This window comes from Meleagris gallopavo, chromosome 16 (assembly GCF_000146605.3).
Source record: "Meleagris gallopavo isolate NT-WF06-2002-E0010 breed Aviagen turkey brand Nicholas breeding stock chromosome 16, Turkey_5.1, whole genome shotgun sequence".
Lineage (NCBI taxonomy): Eukaryota > Metazoa > Chordata > Aves > Galliformes > Phasianidae > Meleagris > Meleagris gallopavo.
Genome location: NC_015026.2, coordinates 1,522,573 through 1,550,306, shown reverse-complemented (window position 1 = coordinate 1,550,306; position 27,734 = coordinate 1,522,573). Strand labels below are relative to the sequence as shown.

At 46.1% G+C, this 27,734-nt stretch overlaps 2 protein-coding genes across 7 annotated transcripts in view; one reads left to right on the top strand and one right to left on the bottom strand.

Annotated features, from left to right (window-relative positions):
* Positions 1–18,826, top strand: part of NPRL3 (NPR3 like, GATOR1 complex subunit) — a 44,960-nt gene extending 26,134 nt beyond the window's left edge. For 2 of the 3 annotated variants that reach the window (XM_010719393.3, XM_019620693.2), the window contains 3 exons: positions 6,248–6,437; positions 7,564–7,756; positions 11,587–12,328. In XM_010719393.3, coding sequence (XP_010717695.1) covers positions 6,248–6,437; positions 7,564–7,756; positions 11,587–11,752 — 549 coding nt within the window. In that variant the 3' untranslated portion in view covers positions 11,753–12,328. Of the gene's footprint in view, positions 1–6,247; positions 6,438–7,563; positions 7,757–11,586; positions 13,288–15,753 lie in introns of those variants that run through there. The other variant, XM_010719395.3, reaches the window with a different exon arrangement.
* Positions 8,110–27,704, bottom strand: MPG (N-methylpurine DNA glycosylase). 4 transcript variants are annotated; one of them, XM_010719398.3, is made up of 8 exons: positions 26,919–27,704; positions 25,389–25,506; positions 21,918–22,143; positions 18,781–18,985; positions 14,359–14,988; positions 13,871–13,928; positions 13,099–13,192; positions 8,110–8,771 (listed from the first exon to the last, which is right to left on the bottom strand). In XM_010719398.3, the coding sequence occupies exons 2-5, from the start codon at positions 25,415–25,417 to the stop codon at positions 14,594–14,596; spliced, it is 855 nt and encodes a 284-aa protein (XP_010717700.1). In that variant the 5' UTR covers positions 25,418–25,506; positions 26,919–27,704; the 3' UTR covers positions 8,110–8,771; positions 13,099–13,192; positions 13,871–13,928; positions 14,359–14,593. The 4 variants fall into 4 exon arrangements, with proteins under 4 accessions (XP_010717700.1, XP_010717698.1, XP_010717699.1 ...); XM_010719396.3 differs by having other exon boundaries at positions 13,871–14,988; XM_010719397.3 differs by having other exon boundaries at positions 13,871–14,988; positions 26,968–27,704.
* Between the last annotated feature and the right edge of the window lie 30 nt (positions 27,705–27,734).

Genomic DNA, 27,734 nt, shown 5'->3' with positions numbered 1-27,734 from the left:
AGTTTGGTGCTCACCTGCCTGACGGGGCTCTAAAGATCAACAGCACGAGAGGTTTTACTCAGCCCTGTGGTGTGAGTCCACACACTGAGGACGAGGATGGTGCTGAGAAAAGGGGATGTGAGTCTCTGTGCTTGCAGAATGCTTGGGACTGCTGTGGGAAGGTATGGAGACCATCACATCCCTTGGGCTGCTGTGAGACATGGTTAGTTTCTGTCCCATGAAGGCAAGCATGCTGGTTCTTGGAGAAATACGGTCTGGAAAGAGCTTTTAGGTGGTTTTATATCACACATTCGTGTAGAAACAGTGCTTTCCTCTACTTTGATTTACCTATGCAGTATTGTTTTATTATGAACCAGCCTTTAAAAAAGGCTGGTTCCTAATGAGATGAATCTAATCCCTGTGCAGGAGTGGTCAGGCTCCAATTGTAGTTAACTATAATTAACAGAGATCTAGTCGATAGAGTGATTAATCTGATGAAATGTGGGTGTTTTATTTTTTGTTTGTTTTTTTTTTTCTGCTGTGCAGCAATAAAATGTGCTGCACTCTGAACTGTAAATACTGTCAAATTATGTTTGCTTTGCCTTTGAAAAAATGAACAAAGTTTGGATCTTTCACTGTAATTTTACTCTCTGTACATAGGAGTGGATGTTTTTGTTTTCTTTTGTCCTTTTTTTAAAAAAAACTTTGAAGAATTTAACTGGTGGCCATACCTTGTGCCATTCATCGTGCTGCCTGCTGCCTGTAGTTCTGCAGTGGGAAGGGCTGTATTGTCTGTAGAAGTTGAGGTCTCATGGCACCCATCCCATTAGATTGTTGTCTTTAGCCTGGGATTGGCTTCCTTCCTTCTGGCATGCCCTTCTGGATGAGCATCTGTCTGTCAGGTAGGGGAGGTGTCCAGGCAGTTGTCAGCATTGCCTGTGCTCTCAGCCATGTCCTGTGCACGAGACAGTAGCTTTCCTGGAGCCAGTCTTCTTGATCTCTTTTCTTGCCTGGGATGACAAGCTGTACATTGCAGTTGAGCTCTGCAGTGGTTTTAAGTCTGAGATCTGTGGTCTCGTGCTCATATTTGCAAACTTGTTGGTCTTTGTGTAGAGATCTCTAAGCTAGCTTCCCTTTTTCTGTTACATCTGCCCTGCTTGGATAGCAATATTGCACTGAGCCTGTGACTGCAGCTTAGCTGGTCTAATGATACCTTGGTGCTGCTGAGAGGAGGAGGGGGCCCTCTTTTCCCTTCCCACTCAATATGTGCACACGCCTTCCTCCTTTCCCTCTTCCCTTTGTGCTGGAGCTCTGGCTCCTGTCCAGCTCGATTCTATTCATGTAACTCATTTCAGCCACTAAAGTTCTTTGCCATGTTAGCAGGTGGAATTCACTCAGGGGAGGATCAGCAGCTCCAGGGCTGGTGCTGAACGAGGGAGGCACTTCTGCAGCTGGGAATGAGAGGGAGGAAAGCAGATGTGACTTCTTTTTTTTCACAGAGGCGAGTTGTCTGTTAGCAGCACTGAGAAGTGTTACGTGGACTCCAGGAAGCCCCCCCACCTTGGACTGTGTCCTGACCAGCAGCCCATGTATCTCATACTGCTGGTATTGGATCTCATGAGCTGATGTGGCAGGGGAAACTCATATTCCCTCGTAGTGTTTTTTTCTGGAATAAAAGCAATTTGCATCTCCTCTCTCCTGACCCCAAGAAGGCTGTCTTTCTTCTGCTGCCCATGACTCTGGGCTCTTATCCCAGCCTCTCCTCTCCCTTGTGTGGCATAGCACTGGTGGTTGCACAGCAGTCCGGAATGGAGCTCTGTGGTTGGGAACAAATCTGGTGTTTTTGCTGGAATGGTGTTCCAGGTCTGGCTGGGTTGGAGTTAGCTTTCCCCACAGCAGTCCATATACTGCTGTGCTTTGCATTTGTAGCTAGAACAGCATTGGTATTTTTGTTATTGGGAAGAATTTGGCTGCACATCTGTGTAGTTTTAGCTGCCTGGACTTGCCTCTGTCTTGATCAAGAAGGTTTGAGGTTACCTACGGAAGCAAAGGGTCTCAGCAAGCAGGTTAGTGTTGCACCTGAAAACTTCTGGCACTCACCTTCCTGTTTAGGGTCACTCTATTTTCTCCTGCCTTAGAACAAAGTGATTTCTAAAGACTATGACGAGCTTTGCTGCTGAGAATCTGGCCCTCCAATTTGCACAGGATTGCTTGTAGAATTACCAGCCTCTTGTTCCCTTCCTTGCTGATAAGCTACGATTACTTTTATCATTATAGCATTAGTTAAAAGAATCAGGGAGCTCTGAGCTTTGAGCTTAGGCCCATTTTCAGCTTATCTGAGACTGCAGATTTCACTGAAGGTATAATTCAAATTCCCTTTTCAAAAGTGGATCTGAATATAGTCTAAATCAGGCTGTACGTTTGTAGATGCTCTTCCTCAAAAGAGGTGGGTGATAAGGAGGCACTGCGTGGACAGATTGCATACAGAATAAATGGTTCAGTTTTTATGAAGAATACGTGTGCCCGTGTGTGGAGAACACCCTCCGTGGCAGCCTGGCCCCGTGCCTTTTTGGAGAATGTTCTTGCAGTGTGTGGCAGAGCAGCAGTGGTCATGTCACTGTATGCACTTCAGAGTGCAGCAGTCGCTGCTTAAATGTACAGGTGTCACCACCATCCAAGGAGCATTGCTGAAGTGAGCTGTGAGTGTGTGTGTGACTGTGCAAGCACTCAGAAACACAACGGCTGGTGCTGTGGCATTAGATGCAGAGGGGATCTTTCCACCCCTCAGGTAGGAGTGTACTCGTGTGAATTCGACATCCCATTTTGTCCCTGCATCCCCTTTGCTGAAGCACTGTCATAGTGCATGTGCTCACTGTAGCTATCTAACCCTTCATGGGGCTGGGGTAACTGTGGCCAAAAAACAGGTGGGAAAGTACAACGGCTGCCAGTGAAGACAAAGCAAATGCTTTTTCACCTTTGATTTCGTAAGTCTGGCCACAGTGCTGGAGTAAGGCTGCAGCAGATGAGGCCTTTGCTGTACATGGAAAACGTGCTGTGCTTTGTGTAGCAGCACGGTGGAAAACAGTGCGTGTCAGAGGATGGGAGTGGGAGGAGAGCTGCATGCAAATGCTGAGTGGATGTCTGGAAGGTGTTAAGAGTCACAGGAGCTTTTGGTGGCAGAAGTATGGAAGTAAGATTCAGGGTTGTGTATAAAATCAGGGTTTCTCATGTGGCAAGTTTAAAAAGAGGGTGTTCCAAGTCTAACTAGAGAGAACAGTTAAGCTGATTTGGCGGAATTCAGAGCTGTCACATAATGATTAACGTGGCAATATTACACAGTAATATTCTGCATTAATAGGGGCTGTCTATGCAAAACAGGGAGAACTTTTAATAGCTTTAGTTTTTGGCAAAATGGAGTATTTTGAATGATAAAAGGAGCTTACTGTGTTTCAACACATACCGCAGTGGAGGTGCTGACCCAAAGCAGTGCTGTTCTCAAGTCAGACTGTGGACAGTGTGTGTCACATCAACAGCTCAGCTGGAGAAGAGGCACTCGTGTCCTTCAGTAGGACAGTGAGCCGTGCTTTAACTAAGAGTACATCTTCATGCAGAGAGAAACACCAGGCTGAGATCTGAGTGATTCCATGCTGCTGTTCTCTTCCCTTTCCTGAACGTGTTGCCAGTCACAGAATTATGGAATCATAGAATGGCCTGGGTTGAAAAGGACCACAATGATCATCTTGTTTCAACCCCCCTGCTGTGTGCAGGGTCACCAACCAGCAGACCAGGCTGCCCAGAGCCACATCCAGCCTGGATCCAGTTCCCATTTTCTGGGCATTTGGCTTTTTAGGCCTGGGAAAGAAACAGCTTTAAAGAATCTTTGTAAGAACTGCATTTTATTTAACACATACTGAACAGTTTTACAAAAGCTCCCCTTGATTCCCAGAGGGACAAAACCAACGAGTGCTGGATCCTGCCCCTTTGGGACAGGGGCTCTCCCTGCCCAGATGGGCTGACATAAGAGTGTCCATCTTCTCTGCTTTGGTCAGTAAGCACAAAGCAGTGTATTGTTGGCAGTGCCCTGCGTTGTGTCGTGCATGACAACACGTGCTGCTGTGCCACTGTGGGGGTGAGGAATGGGGTGGCTGATCCGTTCCAGTGGGAATGGCCCCGTTGATGGGGCCCATCCCCCAGATGGGAACCCCTCAGCCCAGATTGGAGAGAGGCAGCATGAGGAGAGAGAGGGGTGTGGATGAAACTGAGTGTTGAGTGTTGAATTAATCAATGAAATTGGTCTCCTTTTGTATTTCCATTTTGGCCTCACAGGGCTGTGGCTTCCTGCAGTGCTGAGGTCTCAGTGGGGCAGCTGTGGGGTGGAGCATGCCCTGCCCTGCAAAGTTACTCTCAGCTCTTTTTGGCTTCAGAAAAGAGACCGGCAAGTCAAATGGACCGAGCCCAAGTGTGGAGATAAACCAACAGACAGCAATGCAGGTGGTATGGGGAAACCTGCCCTCCTACACACCTGTCTGAGAGGTCCATCAAAGCTCAAGAGAAGCAGATGGAAAATGGTTGTAAATTCTGTGTGTGTGTCCAGAAGAACAGGCAGCAGACTTTATTAGCAAAGCTGTCTCCTTGAATTGCTGTGATTTGTCCCATGAAGTGTCAGACCCCTTTTGATTTGTTGTGACACCAGCTGGTGGGATGCCACCGCATGCCAGCAGGTCAGAAATTTACATGAAACATATGGGACATCTTTTCCTGCATCTGGAAGGTTTCGAGCAGTCGGCCTCGTCTTTCCTCCAGGCTGATTTCAGATGTTAGCAGAATGATATGCAAACGTCCTTGTTATCTCGTGCCAACTTTCCTCTTCTGTACGTTTTCTTTTAAATGTAGAAAATGAATTATACCTTCTCTGGAAAAGAAGTGTTTGAAGACCATCCCAGATCATATGTTTTAAGATTAAAATCCGCTCAGCCTCAAAAAGTTGTAATCCCTAGAAAGGGGGTGTGGGCTTATCTGCAGGCAGGAGATGTTTCTTTTGTGATTCGATAGCAAAGGAGGAATTGAAAATTAAATGACTTATGGAAAAAGGAAAATGATGTGGGCTGATGAACTTCAGTTTGGGGCTTTTATTGAGATTTGGCCGTTCTCCTGATGATTAATGCAGTGGAGCTATAGCTTCCTTCTCTGTCTGAGCTCATTCTGCGTGTCTCTCACCAAAACAGCACTGGTTGCTATGAAATCCCCAAACAGCTTTTGTCAGTGATTCAGTGTTTTCAGAGCTGTTAGCTACGGGAAGGGTTGCCTGTACTGAAATGAAAAGGCTTTTTGTGCAGAAATTCAGACACGATGATGGCTTTTGAATGCTCCTCTGAAACTCCTGAAGAGAGGCTACGCCAAGAACCTACAGATGCCTCTCCCTCATCCCACCCTGTGCTTTCAGCATCACTTTTGGGGCGCTGTGGAGTTGTTCAGCAATATAGAGGTGTTCTGCATGTTGGTTTAACACGAGTCTCTTCTCTTGGCACTCTCAGTCTTGCCCGTCCATACCATGGAAAGTGAGGTGCCTTTGACCTGCCCTCATATGGCAGAGAGGTGGTGAGCAAATGGGTAACAGTATATCACAGTATGTCAGGCCCTGTCCTTCCTCCCTGCCTTCTCCCTGTCTTCCTGGGAGAACCTGGGCTTTAATGTTACTGCTTTGGGTTAACCCTGTGGGGATTTCTGACTGTCATGGACCCCCAAACTGATCCCAGCACCTTGGCCATTGAGATGTGCACCTAGGTGATTCGTTTCTTATCTGTACCGTGTCTGGAAAGGACGATTATCCCTTATTTAGCACCTTCTGAACTGTTTTGTTGGAAGGGGACCGAACACGTGGGTTTGTATGGCTGCAGTGTGAAGTGTGGCTGTGTTCATATGGCTGGCATCGTGTGCTGAGGGCACTTGGGGGCTCTGCTGAAACACAGTGGGTGCTGAAGCTCTTCTTGGCTGCAAGGTTGGTTGGTGTGAGGACGCTGGCTGAGCTGGTTAGTGCTGCATAAAGATGTGCAGGTCATTAAAGGTCTGATTACAGGCAAAGCATCCATGGAGGCTTTGGTGTGATGGACATGTGTGCTTGGTCACCTGCTTGTGATGGGAAGCACAAACTAATGGTTCAGAGAAGATGTGAAACTGTTCTGTGTCTTGGAAAGCATTTCTCCTTGTGATTTCTTTGAGCATTGCTTTTTCTCTCACAGTGCTTAATACCTCATTTCTCACTCTGCAGACTCAGCTCATTCAAATGGTGATATGGATGCTCCAACACCGACTCCTCATTCAGCTCCACACCTACGTCTGTCTGATGGTGCCCCCAAACGAGGAGGAGTTCCGTGCCCAGGATGAAGACATGCCCTTCACCGCCAGAGTTGGAGGCCGAAGTTTAAGCACCCCCAATGCTCTTAGCTTTGGTTCTCCAAGTATGAGCCAACTTTGCTCTGCTGTTCATACTGCAGCCCACTTCTAGCCCTCCTTTTAGCAGTGCCGAGGGTGACAGGTCTTAGCAGAAAGATAACTTGTCGTTACTGGGGTGCTTGCTAACGTAGAGCTGGGCATTGGTGGATGTCTTAAGTGCTTCAAGTAGTTCTTCTTAATTTGCTAAGATCTCATTTGGTCATGTCAAAATTTTAGTATTTATTGGAGGCACTTCATTGTGTTTCTGAGGGAACTTCCTACTTCCTTGCAGTAACTAAAGAGTAACAGCAGTGGTCCTCTGCCTGCACTGCTGTTGCTGCGTGGATTCTGGTTAGCAGGAGAGGAATAGTATTGTGAGAATGTGCTGTAAGCAGCATTTGTTTCTGTAGGCTGCAGAGCTGCCCTAAAGAAGTGCAGGGGTGTCAGTCTCACAAATGGCTGATTTCTCTTTCCCTGGGCTCTTTAATCTCCTCAGTGCCGTTCATCGGCGTGATTCCAGGAAAGCATATTTTCAAGAGGGCATATGAGATACAATGCTGAAACCCCAGGATGTGTGGTTATGTTATGCTGTTATGAGCAGTGTTCTCAGAATGCCAAGCACCACTGAGGCTGGATAGTGGGAGAGATTCTCTGTGCAACCTGCAGCTTTACGCAGCTCGTGAATTAGGGCAGAACTCTTGGAACACGAGTCTGATAAGTCTGCGATCTGCTTGTTTTGGCTCACTCACAAGAGGATATTGCTTCTTGGCCTTGCTTTCTGCATGCTTCCATCTTCTGTGTTGTTAGGCTTTTTGTTAGGCTTTTTGTTTTACCACTTCATGGTGTTCCAGCAGAGCTGGCTGGGAATTTTCTCTTCAAATATTTTATGGACTGTTTATAGTCTCCAGAAGTAGAGTTTTCCACATAAATTGATGGTGTTGTTGAAACACTTTACTTTCCCATTGAGAAAATCCCTACATTGTCATATCACAAATTGCAATTACACGTAGTATTTCCAGACCCACTTTCTTTGTTCTACAAATCTGAGGGGACTGTTTGGAAAGACTTCATGGATATGGCCTGAAATGATAATCTTTACTTCATTATGCTGAGCAACATAGAAATTCCGTGTCTCTTCTCTTCCCCTGATAGCTAGCAGTGATGACATGACTCTGACAAGTCCCAGCATGGATAATTCCAGTGCTGAGTTGATACCTGGCGGGGACTCACCCCTGAATAAAAGGATGACAGAGAATCTCCTGGCAAGCTTGTTGGAACACGAGCGGGAAGCTATCCTCAATGTCCCTGCTGCCCAAAATCCAGAAGATCTTCGCATGTTTGCAAGGTAGGAAATAGGGAGTGCAGAGCGTGACCTTTTTTCCCTATCCTTGCTGTTTTATGGACAGATAGGTGTGGGCTCTTATCAAATACCATTAGCTTGGGATTTTGGAAGATAAATCATTTTGATTTTGTTTCATGTACCTTTTTCATATGCACACAGCACTTTTGAACAAAAACTAATATATGTGTTACAAGAACACTTGTTTACAGAGTTCTGGATGGTGAAGGAGCATCAGGACATCTGGTCAGACAACAGGGCCTTCACTTTTTGCCTTCCAGTTTTGCTGTGTTCACACATGGCAGACATAACTGCTTAGCTTGAGAACACAATTCTAAGCATCCAAAGCAAAGACCTAGTGCTGGTGCTGTCGTTCTGTGTCTGTTAGTATTTCCAAGACAGCTGTTATTTATTTTAAGGTTTGTAAACTACATACAAATAGGAGACAAAGGAAAAAAGCATCAGAGGTAAGTCAGCCTGAACCCTTCCACAGAACGGCCTGCAAAGACTTCCAAGCCTGTTTATCTGAAATGAGCTGCTCGTGTGAGTGGGTTAGTTAGTTCTGTAGGTTAAAGTCATGTTGTGCAGCAACAAATTTCAACACTTAAAATAAGCAAGATGTGGCTCTGCATGTTGTGAAAAGCAGAATGACTTCCTAACAGCTGGAAAAAAGGAGAGGGAATCTCTTCTTTCCTAAGCATTTCAAAACACAGTGGCATCACTGGAACGCCTCTTTCACTGGCTGGAACGCTCATAGGGCAGAAAACAACCAGGAGTGAGATCTGCAGCTTCTCCTGAGCTTTACAAACGCGGGTGGACATCCTCTGCAGCCTGCTCTGCTCCTCCTGGTTTGCAGCTCAGTTCAGGTATTTGTGCAGAGCTCTGCGGTGCTGCTGGGTAGGCGTCTCCTCCACCTTCTGTAAACTATTCAGAGGATATTCTCTGCTTGAGTGGCAACACTTGGACCACTTGAGAACTTTGAAATGTTTGTTCTTCATTACCGGAGAAGTGGTTACAAAACCTACGAAAAAGAGAAGGAAAAACAAAATCATAACCGGTGCTATTTTAAATAAACTCTGTGGGGACACCGGGCTGGTTTAATGGCAACGCAGATTGTTAATTATCCTGGAGAGAGGAAAGGATCTCATGATTGCTTCCCTGCCACCTCTTCATCTGGGTGAAGCAGCAGTGTGAAAGCTTTTGAATTGCAGATGCCAAAAATGACTTCAGTTTCTTCAGCAAATTGGCTCAGTAAGCAGGCAGCTGCCATAATGATGTTTGCTTTGCAGATTGCCCATGCACCAGGTTCTTTAGCAGAGCCATCCTAGGCATCTGCAGCCTGAATTTCCATTCCACTGCAGATTGAATTGACGACTGTAACTTACTCTAAAGTCAACAGTGAGGAAGAGAGAAGGTAGAATAAACAAAGCAGCCCTGCGGGTAGGATGCTGGAGTGTAAAAATAGAAATGGTAATGCGAGATGCTCTGGTTACTTGTGACTTTATGAGGCAGTGTAACTTGGTAGTTCTATATGTACTTTCTCTCGTGTTGTGCTGTGAACCATCTGAGGTGAGTGTCTGGGTAAACCCGTAGCTCTTAATGAGACTGTAAATAATTGCAGAGAAGCTGCTGCAGTGAATGAGCTGATCCTCCTCATTACCCCAGCAAAGGTTACTGCATCAGCTCTGCTTTCTGCTTCGTCTTCAGGAGCAGCACCTAATGAGGGCTGTGCTACGGCAAATAGCTGTGCTGGATCAGCTGCCTCCCAGAACAAATTCCTGCTATAAATGCATAGTTAGTGCACTAAATATACTGTAACTGACCTTCCAAGTATAGTTTTGTGTGCACAAAGGGATGGTCTATTTTCAGCATGGCAGTAAAGTTCAGCCTGATACATTTTTGCGTGCCTGTGCCTCTGAACTCCTGGTATTCATTAAACAGATGGCACAGAAGGGACTTGTGTCTGTCCATTGCTATGCACAGCAGTGTTTGCAAGCAGAAACCTTAAGGGGGAAATGAGGAAAATGGGAGCTTGGCTCCAGCATTGGCTGCATTAACCCTCACAGCATTGAACCAGAATTCAAAGCCAAGTTGTTTCCATAGCTGCTGCTGGAAAAGGGGGGCATGTTCTTCCAGAATCAACTTGAGAAAGCCATAGGTTCTTTTTGAACCAGATCTTCAGTTATGTGCACAAAGTGTTCCTCACTGCACGTCAACCAGTGCTTTTGTAGACAGGTTGAGGCCTCACTCATGGCTTCTCTCCCAAGCCATGGGCATAGAGCCACTCTGAGGATTTTCTTTATTGCTCTTAGCTTGAGAAACAGGGGTCCTTTACTCCACAGAGGAATATTCAGAGGTGACATCAAGCTGTGGACAGTTGTGCTCCATCTTCAAGCAGTACTGGTAGAAGGGATATCTCCTTGGCCAGACAAGCTAATTTTATTTGAATGACTAAGGTGAAATAGTTGCTTTTGTTGGCTTTTTTTTTTAATGTGAAGTAGTTTAAGGAACTGCTGTATCACCACACTGCTGATCGCAGAACAGCTCTTGTAAATCAGAGAGGGGAGAACAGTACTGAGCAATGGAAAGGAATAATCTTCCATCACTGCGTCTGAATCTGGAGGCAGCCATCTGTCAGCAGATGTATTTGTGCAGCTTCAGAAGGACCCAAAAGAAATCACTGCCCTAAAAACTTCCATCTTATGCCTCGTTTGAGTCCCATAAATATTCACTGCCCAACAAGGTGAAAAAAAGTCTGAAGAAGTTCTCCAGTGCTGGCAGCAGTCCGGCTGGAGCAGTAGCCTGGGCTGGGCTCTGGGGTGTCTTCCAACAGCATTTCTGTGTTCTTTAATATCCTCTCTAGCTTTTATTGGAATGGAAACTATTTCATCTTCACCCGCTACAAATCCAGACTCTCTCTGAACGTAGGGTGGATGTACTTATTGGAAAACTCCTCCGTGGTCCGTGTGACTGCTGAAAACCAGGTTCTGATCCTTCGCACAGGTGGTTGTGCCAGGGGACATCACCTGAGCAGCTTCATAGAGCAGAGAGAGCATGGTGCTTTTAAAATCTCCTTTAAAATCACTTATTGAGCAGTGATACAAAGTGGGAGAGGAAGGGCTGAGGCTTCTGGTGTCTGTGTGACAGGTTGGTGCCCACCAAGGGGATGGCTGTACTGACCAGAGGGGACTGGGGGATTTCAGTAGTCATCATGGCTCAGGCTTAGAGTCAGTGTTTAGAGCTTCTTTTGGGCCTCTGTTACTCTCAGAGCTTCCCTGGGGCGCCTGTGCCTGAAATTTCCATCTCCCTGCTGCAGCTTCTCCCCCCACCTGCAGACTCATCCAACCTCAGTGCTTATCTGCCAGTGCCAACCATGTAATGGACTGCTTTGGGCAAAAATACCCTCTTAGTTTTAACTCTTGCTTTTAGAATTATTGACAATCTCAGGAAATGCACCAGGCTAAGAGACTTTGTGGTACCTTTGCAAGACCCCAGGGTTGTGTTCTCTTGTTACCAATCAGGCCAGCATGGGAGCAGGGCATCCATCCAGAGAGCTGCTGTGAAGCCAAGTGAGCATGATGGGAATTGGGTACTTCAGGAGATGAGAATTTGGTGGGTAATGGTCCCTGTGCTGCTTTTCCAGGGGAATTCTGTGTGCGAGGCATGCCTGAGCTAAGAGCAGATTTCATTCATTTCACTTTACACATAAATGAAGGACACAACCCGAATGCCTCCAGGTTTGTGTCCAATTGGAGAGGAGCACGAAGGTGACAGTACCAGTTCTTGCTGCATGCATTTGCTTTTGGCCCACACCTTTCTTGCTCTCCTTCCTGCAGGCTGCTTCACTACTTCAGAGGCCGACACCACTTGGAGGAGATCATGTACAACGAGAACATGCGGCGCTCGCAGCTGCTGATGCTGTTCGACAAGTTCCGCAGCGTGCTGGTGGTGACCAGCCACGAGGACCCGGTCATTTCAGTTTTTCAGTCCCTCTTGAAATGACTGCTAGTGGAAACCTGCCACACTCTTGATATTCTACAAGATGCCTAAAAAAGATAAGTCTGGTTCCTTCTCAGCATACGGCGTACAGCAGGCTCTCTGCTGCTGTGTCTCCATTTCACACCTTCCTGTGCGACAGCTCAGTTCTGTGTGAGGGGCTGTGTGCCTACTGCAGGGCAGCGTGCTCCTTCCCAGCCTGGATTTGTGCCATGCCACACTCACAGCACAGGAGCTGCTGTCTCGCCGACCTTCCCTGGCACTACTCCTTCAGTGGGGCTGTTGAGATAGGTGAGAGTGGTCCATGACTTTTACTGGAGTGTTACTGATGTGTGGGTGGATGCTTTGCACCAGAGGTGCTTTCCCTGCTCTCCACCACCACTTAGCAGTGGGCACTGCTCATGAGCAGCCTGTCCTCACTGCCTGGCCTCTGCTTAAGGGCAGAGTGAAGTTGGCCTGGCTTTTAGGGGAATGATCCTGGGTACTGAGGAATTAATTCTATCTGACCACTGTTATCTGGAAGCAGTGGGGACATAAATAGAAATGCAAAGTATCACAAGTAAACAGTTTTGTGAATGAAAATGATTTGCTTGTCTTATTACAGCTTTCCTCTGCCCAGGACCCTTATTACAGAGTGTCTGTAGGGGCACTGCTGTCACCAGGCAACCCATTTGTTAGCTGATTTGCAGGTCTGTTTTAAATTGTGGTGGGAGGAAGTTGGTTGGCTCTGAGGAGGACTGAACCTGGCTGGCTGTGCTGCAGGTGCAGCATTGTATCAGTTCCCCAAAGCTGCAGACTAATGGCAGTCACGCTTGCCCCTCCAGGGCCTGTTTTGTTGCTCTGTCCCACTATGGCTGCAGGGAAGCAGATTAGGGAGCTGGCCTGCACTAAAGCTGTCCGGATGAAAAACAAGGTACAGGGATGTCCATGGCTCTGCTTCCTGATTTGGTCCAGCAATCTTCATTCAGCTATGCCAAGGCTACAACAAGAGGCAACAGCACAGACAGCTGCCACTTTTTTGGCTGCATCGTGAATGTAAGCCAGCTATGATGGTGGAACCGGGCTGGGCTGCTCAGCCAAAGCAGCTGCACTGGCAATTGCTGCTCTGTTCAGGAAGGAAAGACCAAGCGAGAGCCCAGGCTGTCTGCACAGCTCTATACCCGAGGAGGGTGGGGAGATCTTTGCTTCTATGGTGCTGGTGGCTTCCAGGGGTGTGTGGTGTTCCTCATTTAGACTTTCCCTTATTACACACACACACAAGCTGGAGCTTTTTCCCAGAGCTGCAGGACTGTGAGTGGGGCTTCACTTGCCCACACAACTGGAGGTGAAAATGTGAGCATTGTACAACTTACCTGCAGTCAGCAAGGAACAGCACAGGGCCTGCAGCGCACTGGATTCCCGATGGGAGCTACTTCAGCACAATCCCTTTTGCGAGCCTTCCTGCAGCTACAAGCAGGGATGTTACAGAAAAACAAAAGTGATGTCTGAGCTGAAATCAGCACAACACCGGCCCACCCAGTCCCCAGCAGCTGCATCTGAAGGTGAGTTAATGAGCCGGACATGGCAAGGTGTGTTCAGAAGGGGTGGGTCGAGGGGTTTGAAAACTTGAGTTTTTTCTTGCACAAGAATCCTAAATGAGGAGAGAAATCCCTGTCTGGAATGGGCAGGACAGCTGCCTACTGGTTGTCAGCCAGCTGTGAAAAGACACAGCTTGTCCAGGGGCTGCTTGGAGCACAGCACAGTGGTACCATCAGTCTGGCAGTGGATTATTTGTGCAAGATGTGGCTTGGTGCAGCACAGCACACAGCACAGGTAAGGCAGGGAGCACCTGTCTGTGGAGAAGCGTGCAGCTAACCTGAGATCCAAGCAACTGTTTGGCCTAGTTGCAGGGCTTGGTGCCACGTGTGCAGGGCAAACTGCCAGCATGGCTGCAATTCTATGGATTCTCCCCTGAATCCTACTTTTTCCCTCCCTCTGTACTTCATGGCAGGCTGCAGCTCTGCAGAAAGAGCTGTGAGGCAGAGATCTCAGCACTGGTTCTTTCTCTGTGTTCGGGCTCCCACACTCGTAAACTTTGAACTGGTCTCAAAAGCAGCTGGAAAAATAAACAAAGCAAAAACTCACTGGATTTTATAGAATAGTGTAGGTTGGTCAGGGTCTCTAGAGGTCTTCTATCCAAATTCTGCTCAGAGAAAATGTTACATCAGGTCATTCAAGAGCTTGTCTGGTAGGTCTGATTGCTCCCAGTTCCAGCATTTGACCACCCTCATGGTGAAACAGTTTTCCATATAGCTAATGAGAATTTCCTGTTTTCTAGCTTGTGCCCATTACATCTCATCCTGTCCCTGTGTACCTCTGACAAAACTCTGGCTCTGCCTTCTCTGCACCCTCCCACTAGGCAGCTGTAGTCAGCAGCAGGATTTTTCTTTCCCCTCCTCATCTCCAGTCCGATCAAACCCAGCTCTCCCATAGTTTCTGTCAGCCCTACTGCCACCCACTCTTTTGGCATTCCACTGAAGAAACCAAGTGTTCTGGCCTCTCCTGGGGGCCAGCACAAAGGGGAGCAGCACAGCAGGTCAAAGCAGTGACCCTTCACTAGTCATCCACCTTACCAGAGCCTGGATCCATTCACAAGGGAGAAAGTGGCTTTCAGTGCTCAAATCCAACCTCAGTTCTGCTGGGAGATCCATTCTAGCCTGCCCCATGAATAAAATTCCACCTTGCTGCAATAAAGTATGTTTATTGTTAAAAACCTCCAAGCTGCCCTTGCTGCTGCCCCAACATGGCTTGAGACTCTCCTAAAGAGCACAGCTCAAGTCCTGGTTGGTGGCACACTTGCAAGATTCATCAGCTGCAAGAGATGGGTTCCATTCCTGCCATCTCTCGCTCCATTTTCTTGTCTACAACACTCACAAATTTGTTTCCCCGTAAATAAAACCTCAGAGGTTTCTGTGACCATTCCCCTCTGTTCCCAATACCAATCCTGGTCGTGGCTACCACGTCCTGCTCCCCTGGCAGCTCCTGTCCAGGTACCATCCAGATGGCTGCATCTTGAGTCAGGTCCCTTTGGTCAAAAGCCTTATCAATCCCAAATGCTTGGCAGAGCTTGGAGGGCCCATTACACAGCTGCCAGTCCTTCAGTGGCTTTGCAGGTCCTTTCCTTGAAGTGCTGCGCAGCTCCCTCATCACATCCAAACCCTGGAGAGGCTCCAGAGAGCGGAGTAAGACTGCAGCCCCTTCCCCTGTGCAGAAAAAGAGCCACGTGTTAGTACAGGTTTGTTCAGAAGGAACATCTCAGCAGAAGCACTTCAGTTGCATTCCCTGCCCCTGGCAGAGCAGGGAGTTGCCTGCAGCATCCAGCCAAAGGGCCTGTGCTTCCCTCAGGCTGCTAACCCGTGGTCAGTGCACTCCCTTCCCTATGCTGAATGTCCAGCATCCCACAGCTCTGTGTCCTTGGTTCATCTGTCCTCCCCCAGCCCCACTTCCTGATGTTCCTAGGCCAAGCTGCAGCTCCAAGGCTTGCCAGAGGGCAAGAGGTTTTTCTTATATCACCACGATGTTGAGGAATGAATACACACATGGTTCAGTTTTGACATAACTATCCAAAGCTGCTCCCAAACCCAGTGGATTTATAATAAACTCTGATGATAAGGTCTCCAGCCAGCAAATGAGAGGAGAAAGAAGTCCAGATGCTGCCAACAGAACGAGGCAGAGCTGGACTGGAGGAGGGCTTCTGGCATGTAGCTGTGGGCTGGGGAGCAGCTGGGCCGCTCTGAAGGAGCCCTGGGTGGAAGCATTACTGATCCAAGTGACAGGCTGAGGTGTGGGTGTGACAAACACGGCCTTGGGTGATACAGAGGAGCGAGGTCAGCGTCCTCGTGCCAGGGAAGCTCTTGTGAGATGGGTGCTGGGGTAGCATGGGGCTGCACAGCCCTGGGAGCATCGCTTCAGCAAAGACAGCCCCATCTGTGACAAAAAGTGAAGAAAACTCCTGTTTTCTTCTCCAGTGTGATTCATCACCCTGCCAGCAAGGAGCCTAGGAACTTATGGCTCCCCACAGCCACTGGGACCGGCTGCTCCCCCTCATTTTGGTGAAGGTGAAGCAAAGACGCAGCTCTGAGCAGAGAAAATCCCCTGCAAGGAAGATTTCCAGCCCAAATGGGACAGAAATACTTCTCCAGTATTTTCCATTGGAAAGCAGGGAAGGTCTTCTTCTGACCCTGAGTGGGAGAGGTGAGGGCCTGGCAATGCAGCCTGTGTGCTGCCCCACACAGTGCTTGTTGTGCGGGGCTGCCCACGGCATTCCTCCCCTCCGCCTCAGCACTGGGGATGCTGCTCTGCAAGGACTTCCTTTCCCTCTCCAGCCGCAAACATCTGGAGCTGTGCTCAAGCCTGGCAAAGGCTCTTGTAGCCCAGCAGATCCCCAGGGACCCGCAATTCCCCCAAATAGAATCCCTCTCCTATTTTGTACAAGTGCCACAACAAGCTGCTCTCAGCTCACAAACTGAAAGCCCGATCTCTTGCTGTTGCCAGGTGTGCCTACTGCCTTGCACTGCACAGAGCCCCCCTGCCCTGTGCACAGCTCCGTGAAACAAACACTTCCAACAGCTGTCCGCAATCTGTTTGCAGGCACTCCCTTTGCTAAGGAAGGGAATGAAGCTAATCTGGCAGCCAAAAGCTGCTGCAGTGATTTAGAGCTCAAAGATCATTTTAGATTTTTAAGAACATCCTCCACGTCCTAATTCTGCTTTTCATCCATGCACACAGAAATATCCTTCACGTTGGGATGCTCTTGCATCTGAGGAATGGCTAATTACACTCCTTGCCCTCATCCATCACAGATGCAAGTAGAAACTGCGGGCACTTGAATTCAAGTGTCCTTGTGAGCTGATGTGAATAAAGGCACATGCTGAGAGCAGCTGCAGCGCTCCCAGACCCCCACGCAGCAGTAGCAGGGTACCTGGCATTTGTCTCCAGCTGCTCTGTGAGCATTTCCACTGGAAAGCTTTCCAGCTCTTTCTAGCTATGTGCACCACAGATGAGAATTAGAGCAAGACCGCCAGGGGAAGACAGGAGCTCAGGGATGCCACAATGAGCTACTGCTTTCTCTGCCCACTCCTCCTAGGAGGACGTTTGGGACCTCCTGAGGGTGCTTGCACATCAGTTTTATTTAACTGCTAAGCAGTAGCCGCATCCTTCTGGCTCACCTCCTGCCTGCCAGAGTGCTGCAGCCTTCTCTGTGCAGCCTGCCCAGCTTGCTCCCAGGGCTACTTGCCTTCAGCAGCTGCCTGACACAGACACTGCTGTTGGCAGGAGTGCCCGGCCCGTGCTCCAGCCCAGAAACACCACACATTGCCCTCCCACGCCTAGCAGAGTCACTCCATGTAAGGAGTGGATTTAGAGCTAAAAGCTGGGATCTGACAACAAGGAAGAGGCCGGTTCTGTCCTTGGGCAGTCAGGAATCACAGAACGATAAGGAAGTCCCACACCCGCGCTGCGCTGCTCGCTTCTCCTTCCCTGGACTGACTCCAGCTCTCACTCTTGGAAACAGCTCCTGGATGCCGGAGAGAAGAAAATTTTCTCCTCTCTCCACCCATCTGACTCACTGTTCCCAAAACACTTCCTTCAAAGTCCCGGTCTGGGATCCCCGCTGTGTGACCCCGCGCCTGGGTACAGAATCACCGGGATCCCCGTTTTACAAGAGATTACTTCAGGTCTGGCAGCAAAATGCTCACATTGGCAAACTCCTGACAAACAAACCACAGCAAAGTCAAAGAGAAGCTCGACCAGCAATTACTGCCTTCCTGAAGTGAGGGAAGCCCAGTGTGCCTCTCAGCTCCTGGGAAAGCTCTGTGTGCTAAGATGATTCTGCTGCCAGCACCAAGATGCGCTGTGGGATTCATGTGCACTGAGACACTGGGTATATTTTGCTATCATTTAGGATTTCTCCTCAGTGCAAAGCAATGTAGAGATACACCACGTGGCTGTCAGCAGCAACAGGAAGGCCTCTTCCAGTAAAATCCTACAGGACTCAGCTTTACCTCAGTGATGTACACAAAGATTCCCCCTTCGTCCCTTTATTATTTGCCAGTATTTCAAATGCTAAGAGCCCCGTTTTGAACAAAGAATCATTCTGCTTTCGTTATCTGAACAGCTTTGGCAGAGACGTGGTAATGCAGTTCACATGTGTTCATCCATCAGACTCCAGACTTCCACTTAGGAAGACAGGCTCTTTCCCCACACTATTACCTGGCACTGTTTTTCTGCTTGGCTACCTTCCAAAGGCCAAAACCAGAGGGCTAATGGTCATCATCACAACGCATTCTGCTGTGGAATATACAATATGCTGTATCTTGGAAATGGTGGAAAAGAATTTTTTGAGATTTTTCAAACAAAATCAGTGTTTAAGAAACACATACTGCAATTTCAAGGTACGTAATTAACCAAAACCATTCTTTTTCTGAGGCAAAAACTATCATCTGTAAGGAAAGCAACACCTGCTTGTTAAAAGGAGAATCATTTGATTAAGGATTGGTTTATTATCATGAGAGCAATAAAGGAGGATTGCAGATCCTGTCACAGCCTGCTTTTGAGATTTTCTTTTTTAGTTTGTTTTTCTTGAAGATAAAGCAAAGCAGCTAAAAAGCTTCTGTAGCAACTCAGATAAAATGCTCAGACATCTTAGATCTTTTCGTTTTCCTTGGCATTTAGTTTCTGGGGATAAAGGCAGGAGACAGAAAACTTTCTTCTCCTGACAGTGGACACCAAGATTTAGACTTTCACTAGACTGCAAGTTTCTTTTCACACCACCACCCTGAAGGAACAAAGTGCACCGCATCACAGGGATGAGGCATCAGCTCGGGTCATCCAAACCGGAAGCACCATCCTGCAAAGATTCCCTTCCAGTCCTTGATCTTTATTTCTGCATCTGAACAGCACCAAAATCCCAGCTGGCTGTGTAGCCAGAGATGGCCCTGCTGATAGTTTTTGAAGCTGACACATAGGCCACTGAATGTGCTTTGGCCTCAACTCACCTTGGCTGGAAACGTTCACGCAGAAATAAATCCCATAGATCTGATACACGTACAGAGTTCCTGGTTTCATGAACATGGCTGCGTTCCGTTGAGTTTGCTTCCCACCTTTGGAGTGAGAAGCTTCATCTTCCCCACCAAGATAAGCTTCTGTTTCAACAATCCTCCCCCAGAGTTCCCTGCCGTCAGGAAGTTTGCGAACTAGAATCTGAAACAGAGGTCAGAGGGCATCAGTTAGCAACAGCCCCCCGTGCAAAGTAACCAGAGCACAAGGCTGCTTGAAGCAAAGTCACCAGGAAAAGGGCCCTTATGGCACTGCCCACTGTCCTCTCACTCTCTGAACGCAGTCTGTAAGCTAGCATGAACGATTCCAATTTCTACTGTCTGGACCACATCCCAGTACAAGACGTTTCTACCTATCATTCACCCAGCAAAATGCTTGGGGGACAAAGCTGTGGCAGTATCGTACCGAATTAATTTATGACCATATGTACAACAAAGCAGCAATCCCCACAGCCCACAGAACTGCTTCTGTGGTTCTTTTCTGCATTCTCACCCCAAACCACCAGGACTGCACGCGGTTTAAGGCAAAAAGCACCACTGATACAAAGCACCACGAATGAGTATTCGTTCAATCAGAAGAAATGTGACAGCAGCATTAACTAAATAACTGCTGTGATTGGATAGACTCTCCCCTTGGAGGTGTTTCAAAAAAGTCCTGGCACCTAACTATAGAGATAACCATAATTGAAATATCAGTGCTGTTTCTGTGTTTTCTGCACCACGTAGAGGACCAGTGCAGGAGAGCTGATAATTGGCCTCAGGCAAAACAGCAGGTCTTTGTTACTGCAGTGTGCTCCTCCTTGCTGCCAGCTCCTTAAATAAAACCAAGTAGATGAGGAAAAGAAAAATAAACAGCCACAACTCTGAAAATATTCTCCTGAAGAAAATAAAACAATGAGTGAACTCCTTACAAAGCTGCAATTCCTGCATCTCATGCTTTCCCCACAGTATTTCCCAATTAATTGAAAACATCAGTATTTTATTGTTGTGAAAAACAATGACTTCAGAAACGTACTGGTGCATGTCAATACTCCAAAAGCACACCCACGTGGCCAAACTGCTCTTTCAGTACAATGAAAAGCAGTGGTAAGGTTACAGTTTTAAGAGTATGCAGGCATTTCCCTGACTCTTCTGACAAAATATCTACAACTGAAACAGTTAAATGTAATAAGTAATGCTAGTACAGAAAGCACCTCCAAGGTCTAGTAGAACAAAGATAACAAAGCACTAAACTACCAGTGCAGTTATATGAAAACAAGAGCATGGAGTGGGTCACAGGAGAACATATGTTATACTTTAAAGAAAATGTTAAAATGACATCGAATTTGCCTGGTTTGTAATTCTAGGCCTAAAGAGGAAAAGGATAGAATTAGGAGTAAAGTATTATCTGCCAAGGGAGATGAATGTATGAGGATGTTAAAGTCATTGAGACACCAGAAAATGCATTAGTGGACAGCTTCAGGTGTCTTCATACACAGCAAGAAAATCTCACAGTGGGATGGGACACGGACTCTATTTTCTAGACACCAAAAAGTACTTTGCAGAGTCAGTAATCAGGGACCTCCCAAGAGAAAACAAAGCTCTCAAACTGATCCAAACTCTTTGCCAAAGACTCAGCACTGAAAAACAACTTTGTGTCATGACCATGAAGCTTAAAATTCAGGATCCTTACACAAGTATTAAAGTCCAAAAATAATCTGGTACAGTATTGCTTATCAGCAAAAAGGGAAACTACATAAAACAAGGAAACTTGTTAAGAACTTAAAAGAGACAGCCAGAAGTCAAAGCAGGAAAGGCAAACTTCTAGCAGGATGTCTATAAAGAGAAAAAATACATTTGATGTATAAGAGAGAGGTTGAGAAAGGCTAAAAATAAACACAGCAGGAGCAAAGCAGAGCAAAGGTGTCCATTACATGTAAGACAATATCCTTCAGAAGTAAAACCAATGGTAGATACAGAGATACAGGCCAAAACAAAGTTACTGGAACAAATTCCTGAAGTATCTAAAGCAAAGAGAACCCAGGAAGTTTCTTTACCCTATAGGTAATAAAAATATAAAGAGGACTCAGAGAAGGTAAGATCACAGCACTGATAGTAAAAACACATTCTGCAATTGTGTTTAGAAGGTCCCAGACTCAAACTTTTTACAGGGACAACATTGGAGGAGCTCTCTGAAATGAAAAGAGAGTTTTTTGAAGGACTCGCTGAGCAGAAGAGACACAGTTTAGCTCCCCTTCTCCCAAAGGCAGGGTCCAAAGATTCCTCAACATTTCTGCGTTGGCTTAAGGGAGGAGGTCCTTTCATGAGCAGGTAATGACTTAAGACCTCAGAAAGAACAGATTTCAGAGTGAACAGAGTTTAACTGCAGAGCTGTGGAGTCCCAGAGGCCTCCATGCCAGGGCCTATGCTGCCTCACATATTTCTGTTAATAATGTGGGAGAGGTGAGCACCATCTCTACTGGTAAGCCTGAGTTATTCAGAACTGCAAAAATAAAAGATCAAACTTTTAGAGCATACAAGGCAGCATAAAGGAAAGTATCAAGCAGGCTGCTGAACTGCCAGATGAGAATAAAATATGTCAGTACACTACGACAGTGGAGATCAGTCAGAAAAGGCCAAGGACCTGCTATTAGCATCACGAGATCATCAAATGGAGGTAGAGAAGGAAATGATGCTGGCTGCACAGCATTACTTTCCAGTGGGAAAAGCAGGAGCCAAAAACAAACAAAGAAGTACCTGAAGGGAAAATAATTGGCCTTAAACAACCTTCAAACCACAAACAGCAAAGTGTATTTCAGTAAACCAGAAAAAAAGGAGAAACTCCACAAAAAATGAACTAATTCTGAAGTGCGACAGTAAATTAAACCTAAAAAATTACCTCTGTGACTACATCCAAAATAGATTTAATAACTAGTCTTCAATTTAACCAGAATTTTACAAGAAAAATAATGAGAACACTACTCCTGAAATAGCAAAGCCCCAGAGGCAAACTGCAAAAAAAAAAACCAACTCATCCCTTTACATTGAATTATTATTGTACTGCAGCATGTAGAGCTCATGTCAGTGTTATGTCTTACCTGTCCCAGGAAGGATTTGGCCAGGCTGATACAGGGCTGGTTGAAGAAATCTGCTTCAAGTTGGGAAGATTGTTTTTTCTCTGTTACAAAATATTTGCTGCTTTTTGGAGAAGAGTTCCCATCAGGAGTCGTGGTGGGGCTCTTCAAGGCATCAGAAGGGGGGATGCTGGAGTTGCTTTGGAGGGCACTTAATTGAGCCAACAGCTTTCTTTTTCTTGACATAGTTCTAGGAAATAAATGCAAACATATTTGGAAATGTAAAGATTATTTTAAAATAATTCATTTCCACAAATTCTTATTTTTACACATCCCTCTACAAAGGCTGTGAAAGGTATTACTGATTAGACAGTCCAGGCAAACCAAAGGAGCAGGTGACATATTCAGCTGGATTTATGTCAGGTTAGGCAAATATTGGGCTCTACTGACATGCAAACAGAATACTGCAGTTTGAGCTTTCATCTTTTAAGGGCTTAAGATAACAATAAACTCTGGTCCACGTAGCAGTAAAAATATGTTTGCTAACTGTTAGGTTAGGAAATATGAAAGCAAAGGTAAACCTGTACCATCTTCTTTTTACTGAGAATTTAAATAATCTATTAAGCAGACAAAAGAGAATATGAAAACACTTCTAAAATTGTGCTGGTTCAAAAAGTTCACAGAAGTGACATATCAATCGTTTTAAATAGTGATGTAATGGGTAAGAATCCAAATCTCCAGGGGATACAGAACACTGGAGCTGGGAGATGCCTGATTTACAGTCACTGTCAAGCTTGTCACGCTGCAGAAATGACTGTACTAAGACCTCCACAAAGTAAGGCTTCAGCTCACCTACCAAAGAGATGAAGAACAGCGTGTTCCAAACTACAGAATGTATTTGTGACAACTACATAACCTGAAATTGTTCTTCGAGGTTTGTCACCAATGTGCTGGCTTCAAAATGTTTGCGTGTCTTTTTCTGTGCTGCAGTCCTTACTCTTGTCAAACAAGAACAAACTTACCTATTCTGTAAAGCTCTCCGAAGTGTCTGCTGGCTAACAGCATGATGTGGAAGCTAGGGGTGATGGATTAGCACTGAGACTGCAACCAGCTTTGGTTGGAGCTATTTTAGTGCAACATCTGCATTCTGTATTGCAATAAAAACATGTCAGAGACTTGCCATAGAATTGCCAACTCCACGTCAGGTGTTCTGCTCTGTGCTACAGCTTTCACTTTGTGGCAACTCCTAGAAATGTCACTGAAAGCCACTTACCTCCCTCAGACTAAATTGTCTGATGGACTTTGCAAATATGAGTCCTGTCTGGGAAGGGGGATGTGAATAACAGAAAGTTTAGGAAGGAAGGGACAAAAGAGGAACACTTCTCCATATCATAACTTCTAAAAAGTCAACCAAGTAAATGTTTTCTGCTGAAAACTACTTCCAGGCTTCTCTGACAGTATTAACTGGAACTACATGAAGACATGCTGAAAACGTAACCAATCTCTCAATTTGTGCTTTTATGGAACGCAGCATCAGAAACAGGATCTGAGTTGCCTGACACCTACTGCCTTCGCAGTTAAGTCATTCTTAGAAGATAAAAGTGCTCTTAGACAAACATTACACTGGCAGCCCAAGGGCACTTGTAATTACATTGCTCTAGGCTGATCCTACACAGACCTCAGCATCTTCACTTCTCATTAGAGGCAGCAGTAGGATACTGCCTCACAGTCATGAGAAATTCAGAGCCTACAACATGCGACTGCTTTAAAAGCAATAACAGAGTGAAGGGAATGCAATACTGTCTCAGAAATCCAGAAAAGCCCCAATGCATGCTTTGTGTTTGTCCACGCCATGATACAAGACATAAAACTCTATGCCTCAAAGCCTATCTGCTTTTTCTACACAGGATGTTACCTTTATGAACAAATCCCTTCTTGCATATGAAAAACACAGCATAGGTATCAGTGCATTTCAAGTACCCAAGCCCTATTTATTTGGGAAGTAAGAGACACCATCTCTTCACATCTGCAGACAAATTCTACAGCCTTTGTGTGCCCCCAAATAAGAACCAGCTGTGGATTCAATCATTTTTTACTAATTCTGTTGTAACCAAACCAGCTGCAAGCTGTTAAGCACCTGTGTGCAGATACATAAAAAAGCAGAGAAGTCAGAAGAGAAAGAACTGAACAGCTCTGCGCAGTGCCTGAAGTGTTCAGGCCTGCTGGGCTATTCTCAGGCAATTGTTTAGGGCCCCTGTTAAGCCAGAATCAGAAACACTGACACTGATGTAAAAATACAGCTCAGCAGCAGACACCCCCTGAAGACAAGGGACAACAGAGTCTACACAGAGTTCTTCAATCCTTTTAAGACTGCACGGGTAGGTATTTCCTTGTGTAGTCAATAAGACAAAGTAATTGCATCAGTAATTTGCATATACCCAGATACCTGCAGCTGCCAGATGCTCCTGACACACATATGATGAAGCAGTGTATGCGTGTGCCACTTCTGGGGAAACAATTCCTTATACAGTTCCCAGTTGTATAAATTTTATGTGGGTATATACAAATAGCACAGTGGGCAAAAGCAAAGGACATTTCTTCCTGCATCCTGCTCTCATCACAGGTCAAAAGCAGAAGGCAAGGAAAGAATAGAAGGAACACACAGTGCTTCTCAAAGCATCCTCCACATCTCTGGCCAGAAAACTTTGAAGCAGACACAGCTCCACGTATGTAGTAACCAAAGGACAGTTCATCCAATGGTCCTCTGAACCAGGGTAACATCATCCAACCACACTGCAACAACCACCACTTACCTACGCATTGCTACACGTTCCCTTAAGGAGTTCTGAGCCTGCCTCTCAGAAATGCAGTTTGGTTCTCCCTACTACTTGTATTTGCAAGAGACATGGTAAAGTATGCCTTGCCTTCTTTACTGAAGAAGAAAGCATAACAGAAGTAGTCATTACAGCTCCAAAAACTCACTCATTTTGTGTGTGAAATTAGGACTGCTCCCCTGGCCATATGAATCAGTTTGCATTTACAACTCACTGCCCACCCTTCCTCTTCACCACCTAAAATAAAGTTAAACCAGCTGGAAACATTGTGACAGTCAGCACCATGCCCCTTTTCCAGGTCACTGCAAAATGTTGCTCAGCACATCCTTGCACCACTCTAGAGGTGACCTCCACTCACTGGGAGGGCTGCCTATTTACTCACACCCTCTTTTTTCCTATCTTTCCACAAAGTGTTTAGGATGGGAACCATCTTATTGAGGCAGGAGTTGCTCACACTGAACCAGAGGGCTGCAGGCATTTCTCTGGACAACAGTGTGAGAAGAGGCATAAAAACCTTCCTGAAAGAAGAGTACAGGCAGGGGTTGATAACTATAATCACAAATACTACATAAATCTTTTCAGATACAGACTTTGATAGAATTTGCAATCCTACTAATACCCCAAAGGATGGTAAAATAAACAATGATTGTATACACCTTACTGAGGGCTCTGTAGGTCTGGCAATGTCATTTCCTGCACGGAGTCCTTTCAGCTCCAGTCTCTGCTCCTACTGCCTGCTGGACATCTTGAGCTTTTCAGAGTCAAAAATAATCATGCTTCTGTGAAGACCAAAGAAGATACCAAATGAGAGAAAGCAATGAAACATCATGAAGAAAAAAAATCCCTCATCAAAATTCCACTTAATTTTGGTTGACTTTCTTAAGTCACTTTATTCTATTCTAATTCTTCCCCACCACTCCAGCAGTGTGACAAAGCTGCACGAAATGAAAGCACACAAGTTAAGTATAACACTGGCAATGGATGTTAGTTAGCTCAGTCCCCAGAGACCCGAGTTGACCAAGCCATTATCAAGCAGCATTCAGCGAGGCCACAAACACTGATAGGCAGTTCCGTTTTCTGATGTACATCGACATGTACAGCAAATGTCCCTTGGGAGTATTTGGCTAATCATCTATGAGTAATTTTTTTTCCACTTACATGACGGCACTGAAAACACTCATGATTTGTAAAGTTCACTGAATGACCAAAGATGTCTCTCTCATTAATGCATTGATAAAAAGGAAAACCTGTGACTGACTGAAACCTTCAAACATCCAAATAATATCCAGAGGGTTCCACTTAAGGGCTTCTGTTGAAGCACAGCAACTTAAGGACCAGGAGGAAAGGCACAGAGCACAAAGATTTACCCACAGAAGAATCCTGGAGTTGCTCCCTGCATAAGTACAGAAGCAGAAGGTTCTCATGGTTCCTCCTCAGCTCAAACCCAGAGAAAGGATCTGCTGCATACCCAGTCCTTACAGAGGAGTAATATCTGAAGTCCTGTGGTTTTGACAGTAGGGCTATGGGACAGATAATTTCCTCCAGATTTCAGGCCAGCTACTCAAAGAAAGCTCTTAGTATTGAAGCCCTGCACAGCCTGAACTCTCCAGCAAAACCAGATGCAGAAAATCACACTTTGCCATCAGTCATGAAACAAACTCAGTAATAGCTAAGATGCTGCTCTAGGAGAGTCAGCTGAGAGGTTGAATCACACGTGTTATGAACTTGTGTCTGTGAGTGAGAAATTGCCTTTCTTCTATTTTCAGAGGAAGGATTTTCTACATTTAGTGGTTTGGGATTAATCTGTATGGTAACAGGGAGAATATTTGTCTGTGTTTTGCACTGTAGTACCAGACACAGTCAAATAATTAAAGTAAGAAAACAAAATACTGACTCTAAGCCTTAATGGATGATGATCTGCAGAGATACACTTGTAAATGCAGGTTAAGATAAATAGCTGATGTAATGTCCACCACAATAGCAAGCATTTTCAAAACCCGAGAATGAAGCCTTCGGGCTCTACATCAACAAAGGATCTGAGGAATGAGGACAAATTCCCTCACAGCTTTGGATCACATGCTGTATGTGAGCCAAAAAACTGATAACACTGGTGAGACAAAAAACTTCTGATAACACAGGAACAAAAGCTAAAGCCTCTCCTATAACTGGAAGCTATGAAATCACTGCTTACTGTAAAGGCTGTGAAAATCTGAGTCAAACATAGATGTGAACCAGCAGACCTCAAACACTTTCCCTTTCATGGCACAGTAGCCTCAATTCTAACATGGCAATCTTGTTTAGAAGAGATTTTCAAAGCAGATCTTCCAATCAGATGGCATTCCTGTAGATTGGGTATCTCTCCTCTTGATTGGGTCCAAATCCTGTCACTGTTGTGGCAGATACACACAGTATCCGTTGAATTTCCAGCCTTTAGCTACAAGATCCCTCTTCTCTGAGATCTCTGCACCACCTGTCACTGAATCCACAGCCTTTCACCTAACGCACAGAGAGGCCAAAGGAAGCTCCCTGCAGAACAGAAGCAACGTGACAGGAAACCACAGTGCAGCCTTATTCAAAATGCACGTGTACACTTTACTGTACAGCTGGTCAGGCCGCGTTCCCCCCAGCCTGAACGTATGCACACAGTGGGGATGGTAGCGTTTTTCTGAGTGTCCATTACAGCCTGTGCAACACCGCTGACTCACAGCACACAGCAAATATTTTTTAGAAGAGCGATGCTTGAGGACGCAGCCCTGTAACGTGGAAACAAACAGCACCGATAACCACGCCGACAGCTGGGTGAGACCTCACAGCCTTTTTGACGACAAACCCCGACGCATTCGCCATTCCTGCTGGCACAAAAGAGCAGTCAGGGCTGCGCTGAGAAGAGCCCAGAAGCACACGGCTTTCACACCGCAGGACGCGTTTACGCTCCAACGCCCGGCCCACCGACACCCGCTCAGCCCACCCGGGGCGCAGAGAGGACAAGGGCTCCCCGAGGCGCCCC